At 38.1% G+C, this 21,148-nt stretch overlaps 1 protein-coding gene across 16 annotated transcripts in view; it reads left to right on the top strand.

The window, feature by feature from the left end:
- RAPGEF6 (Rap guanine nucleotide exchange factor 6) overlaps positions 1-21,148 on the top strand; it is a 211,261-nt gene that overhangs the window by 102,273 nt on the left and 87,840 nt on the right. For all 16 annotated transcript variants that reach the window (XM_031666770.1, XM_031666773.1, XM_031666774.1 and 13 more), the window contains 2 exons: positions 9,186-9,317; positions 20,082-20,259. In XM_031666770.1, coding sequence (XP_031522630.1) covers positions 9,186-9,317; positions 20,082-20,259 — 310 coding nt within the window. The remainder of the gene's footprint in view (positions 1-9,185; positions 9,318-20,081; positions 20,260-21,148) is intronic.

Below are 21,148 nucleotides of genomic sequence, written 5' to 3'. Positions count from 1 at the left end.
AAAATGACACCTATATGGTCAAGCATTGCTGATGCTTAATAGCTGCACTATACTACAAAGCTTTAAACCACTTGTAGAAAGCAAGTGAGTGAGACTATGTAAAAAAAAACTTTAAAGAAAATTAAGAATGAGATATAGGGGTTGTTTTTTAAGGTAACCAGCAAAATAAAGTAGCCTTTGGAGTGCTGATAGCCAACTTTCGATCCCAGATTTAACAAATACAGAAGAGTCAAAGAAAATTTCAAAATCAGCTTCCAAGATTTCACGAAATGCCAGCAAACATTATATGAACAGGATTCTGGATTGGTACTCTACTGTGTAAATCAAGTATTTGTAAGAGTATATGTCTCTGTCCCCCTTCTGGCATGTTACTGTTGATGGAATTTTGACTCTGGATTGCAATTAAACACATAAAGCTTAGAATTTTTTTATACTTCTTTTCATTTTCCGTACATTTTACTGGTTTTATTTTTATTCATGTGTTTTTGCCTATGCTACTATGTACTTGCATTTTACTACTTCTGAATTCATTAATTTTCTTGCTAAAATAGTCTTATTAGCACGGTTCTGTTGGGGATTGGGGAAGAATGAATCATAAATGCCTTCCTTTATATTTACTCTTAACTTAATTGTTTAGTTGAATACAAAATAATAAATCCAAAGTCTTTTTCCTTTAGCACTTTGAAAAAGTTACTACACTGTGTTCTGGCCTCCAGTGTTGCTGATGAGAAGTCTGAGCTCATTATAATTTTTTTTCCTTTGTTAATAACTTTTGTTAGTAGTTAGTTATGTGTTTGTTATTTTACTACTTCTTTTTTTTTTTTAAGAGACGTGGTCCTCCAGCTTGGCCAGCATGGTGAAACCCCATCTCTATTAAAAATACAAAAATTAGGCCGGGCACGGTGGCTCATACCTGTTATCCCAGCACTTTGGGAGGCCGAGGCGGGCAGATCACCTGAGGTCTGGAATTTGAGACCAGCCTGAGCAACATGGAGAAACCCTGTGTCTACTAAAAATACAAAATTAGCTCGGCATGGTGGCGGATGCCTGTAATCCCAGCTACTTCGGAGGCTGAGGCAGGATAATGGCTTGAACCCAGGAGGCGAAGGTTGCTGTGAGCAGAGATCACACCATTGCACTCCAGCCTGGGCAACAAGAGCGAAACTCCGTCTCAAAAAAAAAAAAAAAAAAAACGAAAATTAGCCAGGTATACTGCCATACGTCTGTAGTCCCCGCTACTCGGGAGGTTGAGGTGGGAGAATCGCTTAAATCCAGGAGGCAGAGGTTGCACTGAGCTGAGATTGTGACTCTGCACTCTAGCCTGGGTGGACAGGAAAAAAAAAAAAAAGAGAGAGAGAGACAAGGCCCTGCTCTGTTGCCCAGGCTGGAGGGCAGTGGTGTGATCATGGCTCACTGCAGCCTTGAACTTGTGGACTCAGGGGATCCTCCCACCTCAGCCTCCCACACAACTGGGACCACAGATGCACACCACCATCCCTGGTCAATTTTCTAGTTTTATTGTAGAGACAAGGTCTCTCCATCTTGCCCAATCTGGTCTCAAACTCCTGGACTCAGGCAGTCCTCATGCCTTGGCCTCCCAAAGTGCTAGGATTACAGGCATGAGCCACTGTGTCCAGTCTTTGTTTTATCATTATTATTATTATTTTTATCCTTGATGCCATGAAGTTTTGCCCTGGATTGCCTAATTTTTGTTCCCCTATGGACACTTTTAGAGTATTCTCTCAAGCTGAAAATTTTCATTTGTCTTCAGTTGTGAGATCTTTTTTTTTTTTTTTTTTTTTTTTTGGACAGAGTCTCACTCTGTTGCCCAGGCTGGAGTGCAGTGGCGTAATCTCCACTCACTGCAACCTCCACCTCCTGGGTTCAAGCGATTCTCTTGTCTCAGCCTCCTGAGTAGCTGAGACTACAGGCACCCGCCACCACACCCGGCTAATTTTTGTATTTTTAGTGGAGGTGGAGTTTCACCATGTTGACCAGGCTGATCTTGAACTCCTGACCTCAAATGATCCACCCACCTCAGCCTCCCAAAGTACTGGGATTACAGGCATGAGCCATTGCTCCCGGCCCCTAGAAGCTATCTTACAATTCTGGTGGCTTACTTTTAATTTTGTAAGGCCTCCATCGTCTTGTGCTTCAACTAGTGTCTCCTATCTCTTGTGTGTACCATTTTCTTCTATTTCACCTTCTGTCCTTCCGGAGTGATCTTTTTTTTTTTTTTTGAGACGGAGTCTCGCTCTGTCGCCCAGGCTGGAGTGCAGTGGCCGGATCTCAGCTCACTGCAAGCTCTGCCTCCCGGGTTGACACCATTCTCCTGCCTCAGCCTCCCGAGTAGCTGGGACTACAGGCGCCAGCCACCTCGCCCGGCTAGTTTTTTGTATTTTTTAGTAGAGGCGGGGTTTCACCGTGTTAGCCAGGATGGTCTCGATCTCCTGACCTCGTGATCCGCCCATCTCGGCCTCCCAAAGTGCTAGGATTACAGGCTTGAGCCACCGCGCCCGGCCCGGAGTGATCTTAAGAGTAGGTACCCTAAGTGGAATATTGAGTCATAAGATAGGTATGTTTTAAATGTAATCTTACATTTGCTCCCCAAAGTGACTACTCCTCAAATTGTTGTCCAAAATGGTTATACCAGTTCATACTCCCATTAGCAGTTTGTGAGAATATTGTTTTCCTCCATAGTCTTTCCTGCATTTTGTATTATCAGACTTGCTTTTTGCCAGTTTGATGGGGAAAAAAGTATTTGTTTTAGTTTTTATTTCCCTGATTACTTGCAAGGTTAACATTCTCTTCCAGCTGTTGTTTGTTTGTTTATTTGTTTGTTTGTTTTTCCTGCTGTTGTGACCTCAATGGCCTTATGTTGAGATGGCAGAGCCAAAAACACCTAAACAGTTTGGATATCTGAGTCTCTGTATACTATGGTAGTTACCCTGTAAGTTGCCTGTACACTTCACTAGGGTAAGCCTTAGTGATCTGAGGGCCCTCTATTGTAACAAAATCTAGTCTAACTGAGAAATATAGTAGTTCTTTTATCACTGCCCTTCCCAGAAACCTATAGTAACTCTATGTTGTCTATAGGAACCAAATTCAAAATGCCTAGCTTGGCATTGCTGATTATATTCTACCTCTAGCCTTTTCTCAATACCTCTCTTTCCCTGCCCCCCTCTCTATATACGAAGTATTCAGCAGACTTTGTAACTTCATAATGTCTGTATTCAAGTTGTTAGCTAAAAAAGTTTCTTGCCGCTTCAAATAGAACTTTAACAGTAGGCCTTGTGGACATGTTATCTCCAGCAGAGCACAGAAGTTCAGGTATAGGAAATGGATGAAAGATGCTGTGAAAAATGGGAAGTTTTGCCAGACCTGGTGGGCTGGAAGGACAGTGAGGTAAATGAATTGAAGTTGCTGATGAAAGATCAGCTGTTGAGTCCAGGTGGATCAGGAAGAGAAAGAGAAAGGGCAGGTAAGCTGAGAGATAGTGGAGAAGATTTAAGGAACCAAGAACTTCTTTTGGAGGAAAAGCCTTTCCTTTGTGCTTCATTTGTTACAAAGAAAAGATAAACTATCGGGTGTTGTGAACTCCCAACTGAGTATCAGGAAACAACTTAGTAGAAAAGAGCAATGGATTTAGTCAGGCTGCCTGGGTTTCAGATCCCAGGACCCCAGTTTCCTAGCTATGTGACCCTGGGAAACCTTTATAACATCTCTAAGATTAGGTTTCCTACTCTATAAATTGGGTATAATCATAGTATTACCTCATCTGGTTGTTTGAATATTAGGTGAGATAATCTATGTGAAAGACATGTAGAGGTGTGTGTTTGGTACAAATAACTCAGATGTTAACTGCAGTCAGCATCATTATTCTCATTCTGTAAAGAGGTTAAGGGAATTCCTGTATGAAGTTTTCTTCATGAAGTAGAAAGCAGATGCTGTTTGCTTATAAATCTGTCTCCATTGTCCACTGTTAGACTGAGCTCCTTGAAGGCAGGGCCCATATGTTTTCATTTTTATGTCATCAGCAGAGTTCCTGACACAAAGTAGAATATAACAGAAAAGTGCTAGAGTCAGACGTGGGTTTGATTCCTAACTCTACTGCTTACTTGAGTGTATGATCTGGGCCAAGTTGCTTAATCGTACTGCCTCTGTTTCTTCATCAGTAAAATAGAGATAATAATAGCACCTGCTTTTTAGGGTCTAGTGAGGGTGAAGATTGCTCAGTACATTGTCAGTACTATGAAGCCACTTGGCAGACTTCTGGCTTTGGTTCATTGTGTTACTTTTATGAATGACATTCTTCTCCTTGGTCTTCTTACCTCTGTAGGAATTTGCAATATATACTGTCTCCTACCCCTGACACCCCAACCAAACACCACACATTTTAAAGCTATTTTTGGTGTTTGCCTTTCCAACTACTTCATTCCCAGATGAGTTTGTTTTTCATATCTAAATAACAGAAACCAAGTGGGAGGAAGGTCTTTGAACTGTATCATACCCTCATAAATATTTCTGCATTATTGTAAGGAATTATGAGCTTGTTAATTTTTTTTGTTGCCTTTTATTAGAGCTATAAATGGCCTCTAAGCATGACTTTAACTTATCCCACAGGTTTTGATATATGGCATCTTAATTTTCTGTTTTAATATTTTCTAATTTCCAATGTGACTTCATTGATTTATGGGCTATTTCAATAGAGGATTATTTACAATTTTCTAACATGATAGTTTTCTATTTATCTTTTTGTTATATATTTCTACCTTATTTGCACTGTTACTGCTGAATATTCCCTGGTTTCAGTCTTTTGTAATTTGTTGAGACTTGCCTTATTGTAAATTTTTACAAATGTTTTAATATGTGCTCTAAAAGAAAATGTGTTCTGGAGTTTTTGGTTCCGTTATTCTATGTCTATACTCTTTAGGTCATTTGTTAATTATGTTCATTTCTTGTATATCTTTACTTGTTTTGTTTTTGTGTGTTTTGCTTATTCAGACTGCTCCTGAGATCTCTATTAAAAATTTATAGCATAATTGTAGATGACATTTTTGCCTTATACATTTTTAAATTTTAATTTATTTTTAATTCACAAATAATTGGATGTATTTGTGGGGTACAGTGTGATGTTTTGATACATGTTCACGTTGTGAAACTATCAAATCAAGGTAGTTAATATATCCATCACCTTGGCCAGGCATGGTGGTTCACACCTGTAATCCCAGCACTTTTAGAGGCTGAGGCAGGCAGACAACTTGAGGTCAAGAGCTAGAGACCAGCCTGGCCAACGTGGTGAAACCCCTTCTGTACTAAAAATACAAAAATTAGCTGGGCACGGTGGTATACATCTGTAATCCTAGCTATTCAGGAGGCTGAGGCAAAAGAATCACTCAAACCCGGGAGGCAGAGGTTGCAGTGAGCTGAGATTATGCCACTGCCCTCCAGCCTAGGTGACAGAGCGAGACCCTTTCTCTCTCTCTCTCTCTCTGTGTATATGTGTGTGTGTGTGTGTGTATCCATCTATCTATACATATAGATATAGATATAGATATAGATATAGATATAGATATAGATATAGATCTCCATCCATCACCTCACATACTTATAAAATGTCCCCTATTGGCTCTACTAATGCTTTTGCACCAAGTGTACTTTAAGCTATATCAGCTTCCTTTTGGTTGTGTTTGCATGGTGTATATTTTTCCATTCTTTGATTATTTATTATTTTCCCCTCTGTTAACTTGGTAGGTAAACACTTTTTTACTGTGCTTTTCTTAAATCAGAAATTACAACACACATTCTTCACCTATCAAGTCTGCTACTACAGCTTCATGGACAGTGCAAGGAACTGAGAGCACTTCAATAGCTTCATTTACCCTTCTCCGGACTTACATTCTGTTGTTGTATTTTAATTATTGTATTTTAAACTTCATGGGTTATTAATGTTACTATTTTATATAGTCAGCATTCATGTAGATTTAGCCACACATTTCCCATTTTCGTTGGTTTTTCTTCTTTCTTGTGCCTGAAAGCTTCCATCTGGAATCATTTTTCTTCTCCCAGTGGATTTTATTCATTGTAGGACTGCTAAGGAATTATTTCCTTCATTTTTCTTTATTTGAAAATTATTTTTCCCGTTTTTTGAGTACTGTTTTTGCTAGGTATAGAATTTTAGCTCTTGGAGATATCACTCAATTGTCCTCTGGCTTCCAGAATTTATGTTGGGAAGCCAGCCATCAGCTTAATTTTGCTTCTGCCAAAGTAATCTAATCTCTCAGGTTTTTTTCCTGGCTACTTTAAAACTTTTATCTTGGTATTCCACCTCACCCCCTGACACATGTACCCTGGTGTGAATAGGTATGGGGGGATTGTTTGTTTGTTTTGGAGTGGATTTTTGTTTTTTGTTTTTTTATCTTGCTGAGAGTTTTTAAACCTCCTTGATCTGTGACATTAGGTCTTTTGTCACTTTTGGAAAATGCTTAGCCATCATCTTGCTTCTGTGTACTCGCTCTTCTCAGACTCTGGTTATTCAGATGTCACGTTCTTACTGAATCTCCTGTGGCTCTTACCCCTTCTCTCCCAACTTCACCTTTTTTCCTCTCCATGCTTCATTCTGGATATTTTTCAGACTAGTCTTTACTTTTTAAATTCTGTTTTTAGCTCTGTCAGATCTTTTTTTAAGCCCACTTGTTGGCTTTTTAATTTCCATAATTGCATATTTTAGTTCTAGATTTTTCATTTAATTCTTTTTCTTTCTTTGCTGAAATTGTTAGTCGTGTATTTTTCTCTATATATATGATAAATCACTAACTGGACCAATTCTGACCAGTGAGCTATATGACCTGTGAGCTAAGAATGGTTTTTACATTTTTAAAGAGTTGTTAAAAAGATTTTTTTTTAAAAAGCAGCATACAGCAGAAACTGTATGTGGCCTGTGAGACCTAAAATATATGTTCTTTGGCCCTTAGCGAAAATGTTTGCCAACCCCTGGTATATATTAAACACAGTTATTTTAGAGACTGTGTCTGGTAACCCTATTATTTGAAACTTCTTTGTTAGTTTCTGGAGTTTATTCCGTACTTTTCATCAATACCATCCTGTCTCATCATATATGCCTGGTTTTACTGGACTGAGCAATGGATGTTGTATATGCGAAAAAAATTTTTTTAATTGAGACCTAGGATGACTTTCTTCCTATAGTGAGGATTTGTGTTTGCTTCCAACAATTGATTGGAAATACTAGTAATCCTATATAACCTTATTTTAGCATCAGGCATTGAGGTGATTCTAAAAGTAGCATCAGTTTACTTTTGGGTGACTTTTACTCTAGAGTCTAATTTACTCCCCAGGGTCCCAGTCCAAAGATGGCCCTTCCATCCTAGGCCTTGGAATTTAACCTTTGTCTCTTTAGCCAGTGGCTGTCACAGGTACTTCTTGGCCTTTTAGCCTTTTCTTTAGGAATCAGAAAATATTCTTAAGAGAAAAAGTAACCTCAGAGGCCAGATACTCTGTGTGTATATGTATGTATGTATTTCAGGTTTTCTGTTTATCTTAGTACTAGGATTCATCTGAATTATCTAACATACCGTTATCAGCAGGGGAAGTTCGTGATATACTTTATGTGTAATTTTTATAATTACATTAATTCCTCTTGAGATAATATAATTCAGACTCAGTCATTCCCTCAGTACATTTAATATACACTATGTGTGTGTTTCTTTAATGTTTTTCAGTAGTAAAGCAATAAGGAACCCTATTTTTAAAATTAAATTGATTTTTTTTAAGCCCTGAATAGCAAGTTGCAGAGAAATCATTTACCTCTTATGTAAAACTTTTACTACTCTGGAATGCAATGGTTTGTTTATTGTCTTAATTCCTGTAGCTTTTATTTTGTGAGATGTCTGTTTTATGGTATGAAATATATTATACAGCCTGCATACCTGATAAGAGTGTGACCATATTCAAGATGAGGTGGTGGAGTCACTTACTTTTTGTGTTTCTTGTATACCTGCGCCTAGTACAGACATTCATTAAATCATGTTGATTACTAAGAAATCTCTCAGGGGCCAACTAGAAGCTAATTCAATATTAAGTGTAAAGATGCTCACAAAGTTTTTGGAATATTGAATGTAATCAGTTTGTTACTGGTCTTAAGTCTTGCTTCCAGTAGCTGAATTCCAAGATATTGCTGTTTTATTCTTGTGTTTGTCACCATTTTTTATTAGGAGGGAGGGTGAGAGGGAGATGAGTGTGTGTGTGACAAGCTGTGATTGGCTCAAGCTGTAATCTAACTTTGGGAGGCTGAAGGCGAGTGAGGATCCGCGAAGGTCAGGAGATCGAGACCATCTGGCTGCGCAGTGAGAAACCCGTCTCTATAAAATACAAAAGCAGGCGAGGTGGCGGGCGTAGTCAACTGCGGAGGCTAAGGGCAGGAATAAAGCGCAGGAGGCAGAAGCTTACGAAACTGAGATCGACCACCTCCAGCCCCAGCGGCAGGGAGACTCTGTCTCAAAAAAAAAAAGTGTGTGTGTTTTGTATTGTGTTTAGGGAAGCATTCCTGCCTTAAATGGACAGATCTGATGTTTTTATTTTATTTTATTTTTTTTTGAGACGGAGTCTCGCTCTGTCGCCCAGGCTGGAGTGCAGTGGCCCGATCTCGGCTCACTGCAAGCTCCGCCTCCCGGGTTTACGCCATTCTCCTGCCTCAGCCTCCCGAGTAGCTGGGACTACAGGCGCCCACCACCTCGCCCGGCTAGTTTTTTGTATTTTTTAGTAGAGACAGGGTTTCACTGTGTTAGCCAGGATGGTCTCGATCTCCTGACCTCATGATCCACCCGTCTCGGCCTCCCAAAGTGTTGGGATTACAGGCTTGAGCCACCGCGCCCAGCCGATCTGATGTTTTTATTTGGGAGGATAGAAGGTCCAAGTTTTTCCTCAGAAATATCATTAGTAATGGCTTTTGAAAACTGTTCAGTGAGCTTACCATTTTAGAATTGCCCAGTCGTTTCAGAGAGTACTATATGGTTCTTATTTCAAAAGATCTTTTTGCTAAAAGTGGAGAACTTGGGTTAGAAATGAGATTGCACAGTAATGTACGTAAAAATTTGTTGAAGTTAACGTGTCAAAACCGCTTAAAAAGGTAAAGACATTTAGAATAACTTAAATTATTTTTTTTTCAGCTTCCAGCTGATCTTACCAAGATGCATCTCACAGACAACCCTCATCCACAGGTGACTCATGTGTCTTCTAGTCAGTCTGGTTGTAGCATCGCCAGTGACTCTGGAAGCAGCAGTTTATCTGATATCTATCAGGTAATACCTTAGGAATTTCTGTGCTGTGTATATGGTTTTTTTATTCTGCCAGATATTCTGTGCTTGTGCCTTAGATGGTTAACGTATCTTTTAGAGTATGAAATTCAAGCGTAAGGTCTTTGAAAAAATAAACTTTATATACTGTGTCAAATTTGTAAGCCTGATTAAAGAGGCAATCTCTCTTTTGAGAATGATCAAGTATGGTTCAGCAGAGTATGAATCTAGTGTTCTCTTTCATTTATCCAGGTGAATCTATATTAATGTCTAATGCTTGTTTTGGTTAAAAAATTAGTTATTGGAATAACTGAACTTATAAAAAGACTGATTTTTGTTATAATTGACTGTATGTGTCTTCTGTAGTTAGAAGTCATGAAGAAAATTAGAGCTGCTTTTCTACCATAAGCCTCTGTTGTTGTAGTATAGCATGAATTAAATAGCAAATTAGTGAGAATATTTATGGACTTTTCCATTTTCTAAAACCCAAAAGACACAATTTCAAACCTACTAAGCTTTTCAGTGATCCTTGTAATAGTGGGGAGAAGATTCTAGGAAGACCCATAAACTGAGAGAATCCTCACATGATCGTGCTGAGAATGAACCCAAGTTAGGTTCAAGCCAGGGCAATAAGTATTTCGGGATCCAGATAGTGGAACTTCCAGTGATGTCTCCTTTAATGCAAGTTGTAAAGGGCAGTTCCCTGGGTGTGGAGCCCAGTGGTTGATTTTGTCAGAGATTATGAGTATAGAACATAAAACAGTTTAAATAAAATAACAAGAGGAATGCATGATATTCAGGGTTGGTTTGTTAAGGAATTCAAATATATTATCTATTCCAGAGCTGTAAAATAGAAATTTAACGTGAGCCGCGTATTTAGTTTTAAATTTTCTAGTAGCCACATTAAAAAATATAAAAGGAAACAGGTAAAATTCATTTTAGTAATATGTTTTATTTAGTGCAGTATAACCAAATATTATAATTAAAACGTGTATTTAATGTTTTAACATTATGAATGAGTTACCTTACATTCCTTCTTCGTACTAAGTCATCAAAAAACAGAGTTTAAAGTTACGGCACATCCCAATTTGACTAGCCATGTTTTAAGTGCCTAATAACCACATATGGCTAGTGGCTACCATATACTAAGATTTGTAGAAATAGTATTATTGTTGTCTGAGGAAAGCATTTTAGACTGGTTCTACAGAGTTACCCAGATTGAGATATTTTAGGAAAACAGCCGCCTTCTATTCAGGGAAGTTTGTAGGCAGATGCAAGATGGAACAAAGACAATACCCATTTTTTTGGTTTATATGTGGCTTTTCTCAACAAAGGTCATTGCTGTGGTCATCTGTATCTCCCTGTTTGCTTTTTACAGTATACAGAACAAGAAATTTTTCCCTGTTCTCCATTTTATAGTAGAGAACAAAGAATTAAAAGAGAGATGAAACAAGTTAATACAATGGCTCTGGGACCACTTAGTGCTTGTGTACCTATTGGGCTTCATGCATTCTGCCCCTCCCCAAAAGCGTTATCTTGTGAAAGAAGAATTGTTACACATGTAAAAATCAAGGTAGACTGTGTTTTTCCAGAAGAAAATGCTGAGGAAGATTGACCCTGGATCAGTGAAGTTCAGGGATGTGGCTGTAGATTTCTCTTAGGACATGTGAGAATATCTGGACCTCTCTGAGACTATACACAGAGGTTTGGTGTTGAAAAACTATAGGATGGGAGGCCAAGGCAGGCGGATTACCTGAGGTTAGGAGTTCAAGACCAGCATGACCAACATGGTGAAACCCTGTCTCTACTAAAAATTCCAAAATTAGCTGGGCGTGGTGACACACCTGTAATCCCAGCTACTTGGGAGGCTGAGGAAGGAGATTTGCTTGAGCCTAGGAGGTGGAGGTTGCAGCGAGCCAAGATCATGCCACTGCACTCCAGCCTGGCCAACAGAGTAAGACTCTGTCTCAAAAAAGAAAAGAAAAGAAAAACTATAGGAACCTGGTATCACTGGGATATCCATGTCTCTAAGCCAGAATAGTGCACAGATTAAGATTCAAGGTCACTTGGAAAGACCAATGCTTTATTGTGAACTAGAAGATGAACTGTACACAGTTGGTCCCTACATCTTTGCAAAGATGCTACAGGAGCTCCTATAGCATTGCACTTATATTAGCACCTGCAGATCACTCGCCTTTTAGCTGGACAACCTGAGGATGAGACTGGAATACACCTGCTGGTGTTGGTTGGAGGTGTTCTATTGCAGGACCAAGGCATAGCCTATGTCAATATGTAGAATATTTCCATCACTTCAGAAAGTACCCATATGACCCTTTGCAGTCAAGTCCCTTCTCCTGACCCCTATCCTAAGCCCTGGCAACCACCAGTCTCTTTTCTACCCATAAAGTTTTGCCTTTTCCAGAAGGTCATATAAATGGAATCATATAGTTTCAAAAAATATGGTGCATTGAAACTTATAAATTAACCAATAAAAGTGGTAATGAATTTAGAGAGCACGAACAGATAAAAGGAACAAAATTATTAAAACTCTAGAACCAAAATAGGAGTGAAGAAATTTAAAGGAGAAACTTATAATAATGTTAACATCAAATATATAAAACCTAAGATAAAATTTTTTAAGAGTGGTCAAAGAAGATAAAAATTTTCAAACTCTGCTGCCCGGCACGGTGGCTCAAGCCTGTAATCCCAGAGCTTTGGGAGGCAGAGGATCACCTGAGTTCGGGAGTTCAAGATCAGCCTGATCAACATGGAGAAACCCCGTCTCTACTAAAAATAAAAAAATTAGCCGGGGTGGTGGAGCATTCCTGTAATCCCAGCTACTCAGGAGGCTGAGGCAGGAGAATCACTTGAACCTAGGAGGCAGAGGTTGCTGTGAGCCAAGATCACACCAGTGCACTCCAACCTGGGCAACAAAGAGTGAAACTCCGTCTCCAAAAAAAAAAAAAATTTCAAACTCTGACATAACAATTAACTTTAGGACAATAGCCAAAAGATAGAAACAGCATAAATGCCAAAACAAAAAGAAGCCAATAAAGATGAACACAAAAGGTAAAAAATCAAAATCATAAAAATATACACCTACATACTTACATATTTTTTATATCTCATATGTATAAAATCTTATGTATCATATCTGTGAGATAAGTATATAGGATTAACATTATATTTCTTTAAATATATATACCTACATGCTTTTATATTTGTAGATACAGAATGTAAATCCGAGTTCAAGAGCACCAATTAGTAAACAGTGTTTTTCTACTAGTGGTGGGTTTGTGGGTAGTTTTTATTATGTTTCTTAAACCAACATTATCATTTGTTTATTTAACTACTCTTGAGGACGTAAATAGATTGTATAGTTAAAAGTTGAAAAAAATTTGGAAAATATTTAAAGGAGAGTAAAAGGAATAAACACAGAATTATAATAGGTTGATAAGATATACCCTCCAAAGTACAAGATTTCTATAATTTTAATCCATGAATAAGATAAATATCTAACTAACTGAATTGTGTGTGTATGTGTGCATGCACATACACGAATATTTCCAATCAGATCCTTGGGAATAAAACAAGGAGAAGAATTAAATACCAGTACTGGACCCTTGATCTTTCCCTTCACCTTAGGCTACCTTTAGATTCCCTGTTGGAGCTATGAATATACTCCTTAGTTACAGGTGTACATTACCAATGTATGTATCTTAACCAGGGATAGTTGAAGTGATTTGTCTAGTTATTTGAATTTTAGCATCTCAGAGATTTTTTAAGTGAACGCCTAGCCTTTAACACCATAAGCAAAGCCTTGTGAAATGATACAAGTGTTTTTAATTTGGAGAGTTGAGGGGAAGATATCCTAACAGCTATTTTTTTTAGTGTTTCTGCTTTTATTCTTCTAGAAATTTAGAAACGCTTCAAGTGAAATCCAGCTTTTTTTGTGGGACAGAAGACTATATATAGATTAATTTGGAAATTTTTTTCTAACGTGGTGTCTTCTCATCCAGAAAAATGGATGTCTCCCCAATTTTTAAAAATAATTTCAACTTTTATTTTAGATTCAGGGGGTACATGTGCAGATTTCTTACATAGGTATATTGCGTGATACTGAGGGTTTGCGGTTTGAATGATCCCATCACCCAGATAGTGAGCATAATACGCAGTTGGTAGTTTTTCAGCCCTTGCCCCTCTCTCCCTACTCTAATAGACCCCAGTGTCTGTTGTTCCCATCTTTATGTCCATATGTACCCAATCGTTAGTGCCCACTTATAAGTAAGAACATGTGGGATTTGGTTTTCCTGACGGCATTTCTTAATAGGAAAACTGTTGACACTGTTTTATATGGCCAAATGTGTGGCTACACTTCATTTTCTTCTTGAGAGTTTTCATGTCTTCTGGTCTAAAAATAAAAACCCTTGGCCCTCAAGGAAACTTCAAAATACAGCATTTACTACAGTGTGTGGGGGGGGGGGGGGCAGTGGGGAGGTTCCAGTGTGAATGTGTTTCTAATCAGCATAGATTAAAATTTTAAAGTATACATTAAGGTGTTAGAGTGTTCTTAGATAGACTATTTTATGCATCTTCAAAGAGTACTCAAGAGAATAAGGAGTACTTCTTTCTAGATTCGTTTTTCTGTTTATTTCAGTCTTTTCCATGAGCTGGAAAACTGTGAAATACTGACTCTTGAACAAAAGCACTTTGTCTTTTTGTAAACTCATTCTTAAACAATTCAAGGCACACATTTATCCCCCACCTACTTTTTCAGTTTTTATATAGCGTGTAAGCGTGTTCTTAAAAATCCCAAGGCTTCAGTTACCACCTCTGTGGCAACATGATTTCCTAATGCACAGCTCTGAGTGCCAATCTCTTCAGAAACCTGGTGCCACATTTTCACTAGTATGTTCTTTTGTCACCCCAAGTCACCACATGTTCTCTTCCACCTTTCTTAAATATTTCTATTAAGCATATCGTCTAGGGCTGGGTTCGGTGGATCACTTGAGATCAGGAGTTTGAGACCAGCTTGGCCAACATAGTGAAACCCCATCTCTACTAAAAATACAAAAAAAATTAGCCACGTGAGGTGGCGCATGCACCAGCTACTCAGGAAGCTGAGGCAAGAGAATCGCTTGAACCCAGGAGGCAGAGGTGCAGTGAGCCAAGATTGCGCCACTGCACTCCAGCCTGGGCGACAGAGAAAGACTCCGTCACAGAAGAAAAAAAAAAAAAAGAGTATCATCTGAGTCCTAGTCAAAATCTGTTATCTTTTGACTATCATTTTTAAACTCCCACTTGAAATAAATTGCTCTGATTTTTAATTACTCCTGTATTTAAAAAGCTTTAATGCTTCACTGTTACCTAAATTACACTCTTAAATTCCAAGCCTTTTACCTTTAACTACAATGTGGTTTTATATTTTACTCTTTCCCCACTTACACATTCTAGATTCTGCCCCATCACATATGTACGTTATTACCTGAACATGTCTGCCTTTTCCTAGCCTTGTGTTTTAATCATACTCTTCTACCCGTAGCTTCATGTAAATGACATTTTCATGTTATCTCCTATGTCTTTCCAACAAGAAGAGATGTCTCCTTCCTTGGAATCCCTCAGCAGTTTTTCTCTCAGACATGTCACTTTTTCTCTCTGCTTTTGTGGGTAGTTACTTGTAAACTTGACATTTTTCATCACCAGAGTAAATTCATGGAGTGCGGAGCTGATGTCTTACATTTGTATCCCATGCTGAGTCAGGCACAGTGTTGGCATTTAGGAAGTAATCTAGAAATTTTTTTTTTGCATTGAATTATATTTGAAAGTAGAAACCAATATTGGCTCCACGGAAAATGCAGATTTCTGCTAACTAAAACTTTATTATCCAGGACAAAAGAGACTTGACTTTGCCTGCCTGCCCTGTTGTAGAGGTTATGAAATGGGTCAGCCTGGACTGAAAGATTAACTTCATAGAGTTCTAACCCTGACCAGGAAGACCTAAGGACTAAATGGTCTGTGAAAAGGTTAGATGAAATACTAAAGATACAAATACAGAAAAGAGAGGCACTGAAAGTCTAAGGTTCTGGCTTAACACTTGCCCTAAATTTGAAAGTGTGGTTTTTGTAAGTTTGTATAACTCTTTCTTCCAGCCTATAGTTCTCTTCATTGTAGCTTCGTGTTTATCTAGATGGAAACAGGAAAAGGATATCCTCTGGTGGTTTATTTGGGGAAGGCCGAGTCATCAGGAAATCACCTCAGACTGTCTGCCTCACCAAATTATATTTATACATACAGAGACACATTGATATGTCAGGAAAAGAAAAAAGTTTCATACTGTCTTAATCCTATCACTAGTATATATGTTTTTCCTGGACTTAACTCATTTATCATAATTAAGGGTCTGATATATCCCAGGTGCCAGGATAAATTAACTGAAAGGCCTGAGCTCAGTCTTCTATGTACCCTACCTTCATGAATACGGAGTGTCTTTTGACCCACATATTTCCACTCTTGATATTACGATATGAGTTTCTAAGGCTTTGTTAATATTTTTTTTGGACTTTTTTCTCATCTCTACTTCAGATTGGGTAGCTTTTGTTGCCCTTTCTTCAAATTTATTCTTCTTACAGTTTATATCTCCTTACTGAGATTATCCATTTTTCCTCTAATTGTTTTTCTTCTAAATTCTTGAACTTATTTATAATAAATGTTGAAAGTTCTTGTCTCTTACTTTCATTATCGAGTCTCTTTATAGTGATTTGTTTCCTGTTTATAGGTCACATTTCCCCACTTCACTTATGTAGTATGTTTTTATTGTATGCTGAACATTGTGGATATTACATTGAAAAAAATTCTTATCTAATTATTATAGCATTAAACTTTCTGCCCAGGAACTTATAGCATTAAACTTTCTGCCCAGGAACGGCATCTTCAGAAGTATCATGCGGTGACTTCTTGTCCTGTGGTCGTAATCATATCTACCTTTCTCTTAAGGACCTGGCTTTCCTTTGTTTAATCAAGGAATTAGTCTCTACATTTTTTTTTTTAAATTTAAGTTTTAAAAAAATCCTTTTAAATTTCCTAGCATGTTTTTGACCAGTCTTATTTTTTTATTCTTAATTTCTATTTTATCACCTTATGCTCTCGTATACTCTTAATATTTTAATAGTTTAGTGTATTTTCTTAACTAATTTTATTCTTTTTCTTTTTATACTACTATGTAAAAAATAGAGGTATAAGAAAGGTAGTTGTGGTTTTTTGGGGGTTTTGGTTTTTGTGTTTGAGACAGGTTCTCACACTGTCACCCAGACTGGAGTGCAGTGGCAAGATCTCGGCTCGCTGCAGCCTTTGCCTCCGAGGCGCAAGCAGTCCTCCCACCTCAGTCTCCTGAGTAGCTGGGACTGCAGGCATGTGCCACCACACCTGACTAATTTTTATATTTTTTGTAGAGACAGAGTTTCTCCATGTTGCCCAGGCTGGCCTCACACTTCTAGGCTCAAGTGATCTGCATGCCTCAGCCTCCCAAAGTGTTGAGATTACAGGCAGGAGCCATTGTGCCTGGCCTAGAAAGGCAATTGTAAGGGTAGATTATATTCTTTTCTTTGCAGTTCGTGTGAAAAGGTTCCTTAAAAAGTTCTTTTAGTAACCTCTAAGTCCCAGCCCATGACTTCCATTCTTCCTAAAGAGCTGTCGTCTTAGTTGTCTTTGTTTCTCATGAAGATGATGATTATCCTTCCCTACTGCCCATATAACTAAATTCCATCTTGCCTTTTTATGTTGTGAGCTATCTATCTTTTTATGCAACATAATCTAAAATATGGGAATGAAACTAGGTTGAAATAATCTGGGTCAGGGGATGAAAATCTTAGATTAAGATGAAGACAGTGATTTAAAAACCTGAATTTTTAATGCAGATTACACTTAAAAATTGATAAAATAGGAAAGGGATGTACCAGGAGTGAGCTCTCCTGCATATTGAGAAATTAAATTGTGTAGAAAATACTGCTTTAGGTTTTTTCCCCAGTTGTTTCTTAGATTAAATCAGTGTATATAAATAAGATTTTTCAAAAGTCTTTTTAGCATGTACACATATTTAAATTTAAAAGTACTTGTCTTTAAAAAAGGATTATAACCTGCAAACAAGTTCGTGGTTCTATGTATTATTCAGAAATATACTCCATTTAAATCCTATAATTTCATAGCCAGAAAACAACTCAGCATACTAGTCAGTCATCAGATAAAATTGCCCCTATATGATCCTGTCTTAGTCCATTCAGGCTGCTATAACAAAATACTGTAGACTTAGGGGTAGCTTATAAACAACAGAAATTTATTTCTCACTGTTCTTGTGGCTGGAAAGTTTAAAGATCAAGGCACCAGCAGCAGATTTGGTGTCTGGTAAAAGACCTCTTTCTGATTGTTAGAGGTACCTTCTAATTGTAGCTTCACAGGGTAGAAGGGGAGAATGAGCTCCCTCAGGCTTCTTTTATGCTAATCCCATTCATGAGTGGTCTCATGACCTAATCACTTCCCAAAGGCTACACTTCATAATTCCATCACTTTAGGGGTTATGATTTCAACATAAGAATTTTGAGGAGATACAAACATTCAGACAGTCGCAGACCCTTAAGAACTAGCTTGTCTAAAGATCACAATTTGAGTATTTAGTCTGGATTGTTAAATGACTATTACTTAAAGCTGTGCAGAAATCCGAAGGAAGTATAAGACATGGTTTTAGGAAACACATCCAGACTCTTCCAGTTGTAGTTATCAGAGCCTTAACTTGGGTTAACAAAAGCCAAAAGGCCAGTGCTTGTGGTCCTAGCTACTAGGGAGGCTGAGGCTACAGTGAGCTGTGATCATACCACTACACAAGCTTGGATGACAGAGTGAAACCCTGTCTTTAAAAAAAGAAAGAAAAAATGTAAAGCCAAAAGGTTAGTTTATTGACCCCCTAGAGAAAGCAGAGGCAACTCTAGCCTCAGGATACCTGCATGCTTGCAGGTATGTCTGCCCCGTCTGCCTGTTTCTGGTCTTTTAGCTCTGTATGGCTTGCTTATTTTTTCTTGCTTGCTTTCTTTGTGACACTTTCTGTCACAAATGCTCTTTGCTACACATACTGTGCTCTTTCTTTCTCTGTCCTGCATGCTCTGTTTCTGTTGCTTTGTTGCTCCGAGTCTTTGTTTGACTCTCTTGTTCAGTGTCCTCCTCCCCATTCCCCTTCCCATTGGTTTCATTTTCTACTGCCATAGAAGGAATTTCTATGTGGCTATAGGCTGCCTACTTTCAGATTCTTCCAATTTAGCAACCAGATAAGAAAGGATGCTCTGCTTCCAGATCTAATTGTGTACAGAAATCTAGAGAAAAGCTCTTTCTACCTTAGTTTACATAGCTAGGGAACAGGGCACTGTTTCCCACTGGAATCCCTGGGTTTAAGATGCAGAGGAAAGTAGTCCTCAAAAGAAGGAAGATCAGCTGGGCATGGTGGCTCACCCGGTAATCCCAGCATTTTGAGAGGCCAAGATGGGTGGATCACATGAGCCCAAGGTTCAAAACCAGCCTGGGCAGCATAGGGCAACCTCCCCCCAAGTCTCTACAAAAATTTCAAAAATTAGCTGGCTATGGTGACGCATACCTGTGTTCCCAGCTATTCAGGGCGCTCAGGAGAGAGGATTTCTTGAGTCCAGGAGGACAAGGAGGCAGTGAGCCGAGATCTGCAGTGCACACCACTACACTCCAGTCCAGGTGATAGTGCGAGAACCTGTCTCAAAAAACAGAAAAAAAAAAAAAGATCTCTTGGCAGAGAAAAGGGTAAATGTTCAAAACAGGAGATACTTAATGAATTAAGATTCTGTAGTCTTCACTAATACTCATTTGAGTGCTTTCTACTTATTATGGAATTCTTGTGTGTTCACTTATTTTTTCTATAATGCCTTTAATATCCATGCTTTTTCATTAACAAGATGAATCAAGTGAGTATAATATTTAGAAATATTTTTTAAGAATCTACTTAGTACCATTTTATCTTCTAAAAGACATTTTCATTATTTTCTATGACTTTTTAATTTATGGTTTTTAAACATTTTATAGTTTCTTTAAAATATGTGAGACTAATATGTTTCCAAATTGTAGTTGTAAGTATAAGGTCATTTTATAGAGTGATTCAAAAATCACAGCTCTTTGCACACTTTTAGATCCAACAGTAAAGTATTGGGAAATGAAAAGTATTTGTTCAGTCTTTTACGATGGGTCTATTTTAGTACGTTTTAGTACTATTCTTTACCTTACTTTAAACTTCTGTTCTAATTTATCTGATTACCTACCCTACTAAGCCTAAGCCTCTGTGACGAAAGAACGTTATCTTCTTCACAACACCCAGCATAGACTAATAGGTACTCATAAGGTGATTGTTAGTAAACTTTTTCTTTCCTGTACTTCATGTTTTAGTAAACTTTGTACTTTTAAGAAATGCAAGTGTTTGGTGGAAAACAGATATTAATACATTTAGTGATGTTTGAGTCTCCTGACCATTTTACATTTACTGACGTTGATTTATCACCTAGTTGTCACATTGTTGGAAAGATGAGCCTGTAAATTTGGGGCAGAAAGAAACCTTTTATAAATAAGTATCATTTTATTGTATCCTTGATGCAGCATACAGTGTTGCCCAAATCTTATATTTTGTAGGGATTGGTAGTTTTGATTAATTCAGACTGTGACTTACAGTATTTTTAACATGAAATGGTAAGTGATCAAGATTTCTTTTGATAGGCTACGGAGAGTGAGGTAGGAGATGTAGATTTGACACGTCTTCCAGAAGGACCTGTTGATTCTGAGGATGACGAAGAGGAAGATGAAGAGATTGATCGAACAGATCCATTGCAGGGGCGAGATCTTGTTCGAGAATGTCTTGAAAAAGAGCCTGCAGACAAAACTGATGATGACATTGGTAAGAAATACATGTGTTCACAGTAAGAATTTGTAGCTTAATTTATATGGTCACCTATTGGTGCATAACAAATTATTCTAAAACTTAATAAATGTATGTTGTGTTAAGCCATTATCTTAGAATTTTTGTGAGTCAGAAATTTAGGAGCACCTTACCTGGGTGGTTCTGGCTTGGTATCTCTCATGAGGTTGTAGTCAGAATTGGCAGAGGACTGCAGCCATCCAGGTCTTCCCTGGTCTGAGCTGTAGAATCTGTGTCCAAGATAGCTATTCAAATGGCCTTTGGTGCATGACCTTCAGTTCCTCTTCATGTGGGCCTCTCATAGGCTGCTTAATTGTCCTTACAACATACTTAGGGGGAACTTAGGCTTCCCCCTAAGTAAGTAATCCGTGGGAGAATAAGGCAAATGCCACAGTGTTTTTTATTATCTGTATTCAAGAGTAATGCATCATCACTTCTGCTAAATTCTGTTTGTTACACCAGGTAACTCTGATACAGTATAGAATGGGTCTGTACAAGGACATGACTATCAGGAGGCAGGGATCACTGGGAGCCATCTTTGAGGTTGGCTGCCACGATATAAAATAAAAGCTTGGATTGCATTAAACTGATTTTTCCCCTCATGTCTATAAGACATTTAAAGCACAAGCATAGTACAGTGTTCGCTGTCTGTGAATTTGCTTTTTGAAAAACTTGCAGATTTTTAAAAAATTTATATTTTTATTCCCCTAGCTTAAATAGCTGTATGTTATGTGTGTACTTTTTTTTTTTTTTTTTTTTTTTTGAGACAGAGTATTTACTCTGTTGCCCAGGCTGGGGTGCAGTGGTGTAATCTCAGCTTACTGCAAGCTCCATCTCCTAGGTTCATGCCATTCTCCTGCCTTGGCCT

The sequence above is a fragment of the Papio anubis genome, chromosome 5 (assembly GCF_008728515.1).
Source record: "Papio anubis isolate 15944 chromosome 5, Panubis1.0, whole genome shotgun sequence".
In the NCBI taxonomy this organism is placed as follows: domain Eukaryota; kingdom Metazoa; phylum Chordata; class Mammalia; order Primates; family Cercopithecidae; genus Papio; species Papio anubis.
The sequence above is the reverse complement of the archived record's forward strand: the minus strand, read 5'-3'. Positions and strand labels throughout refer to the sequence as shown.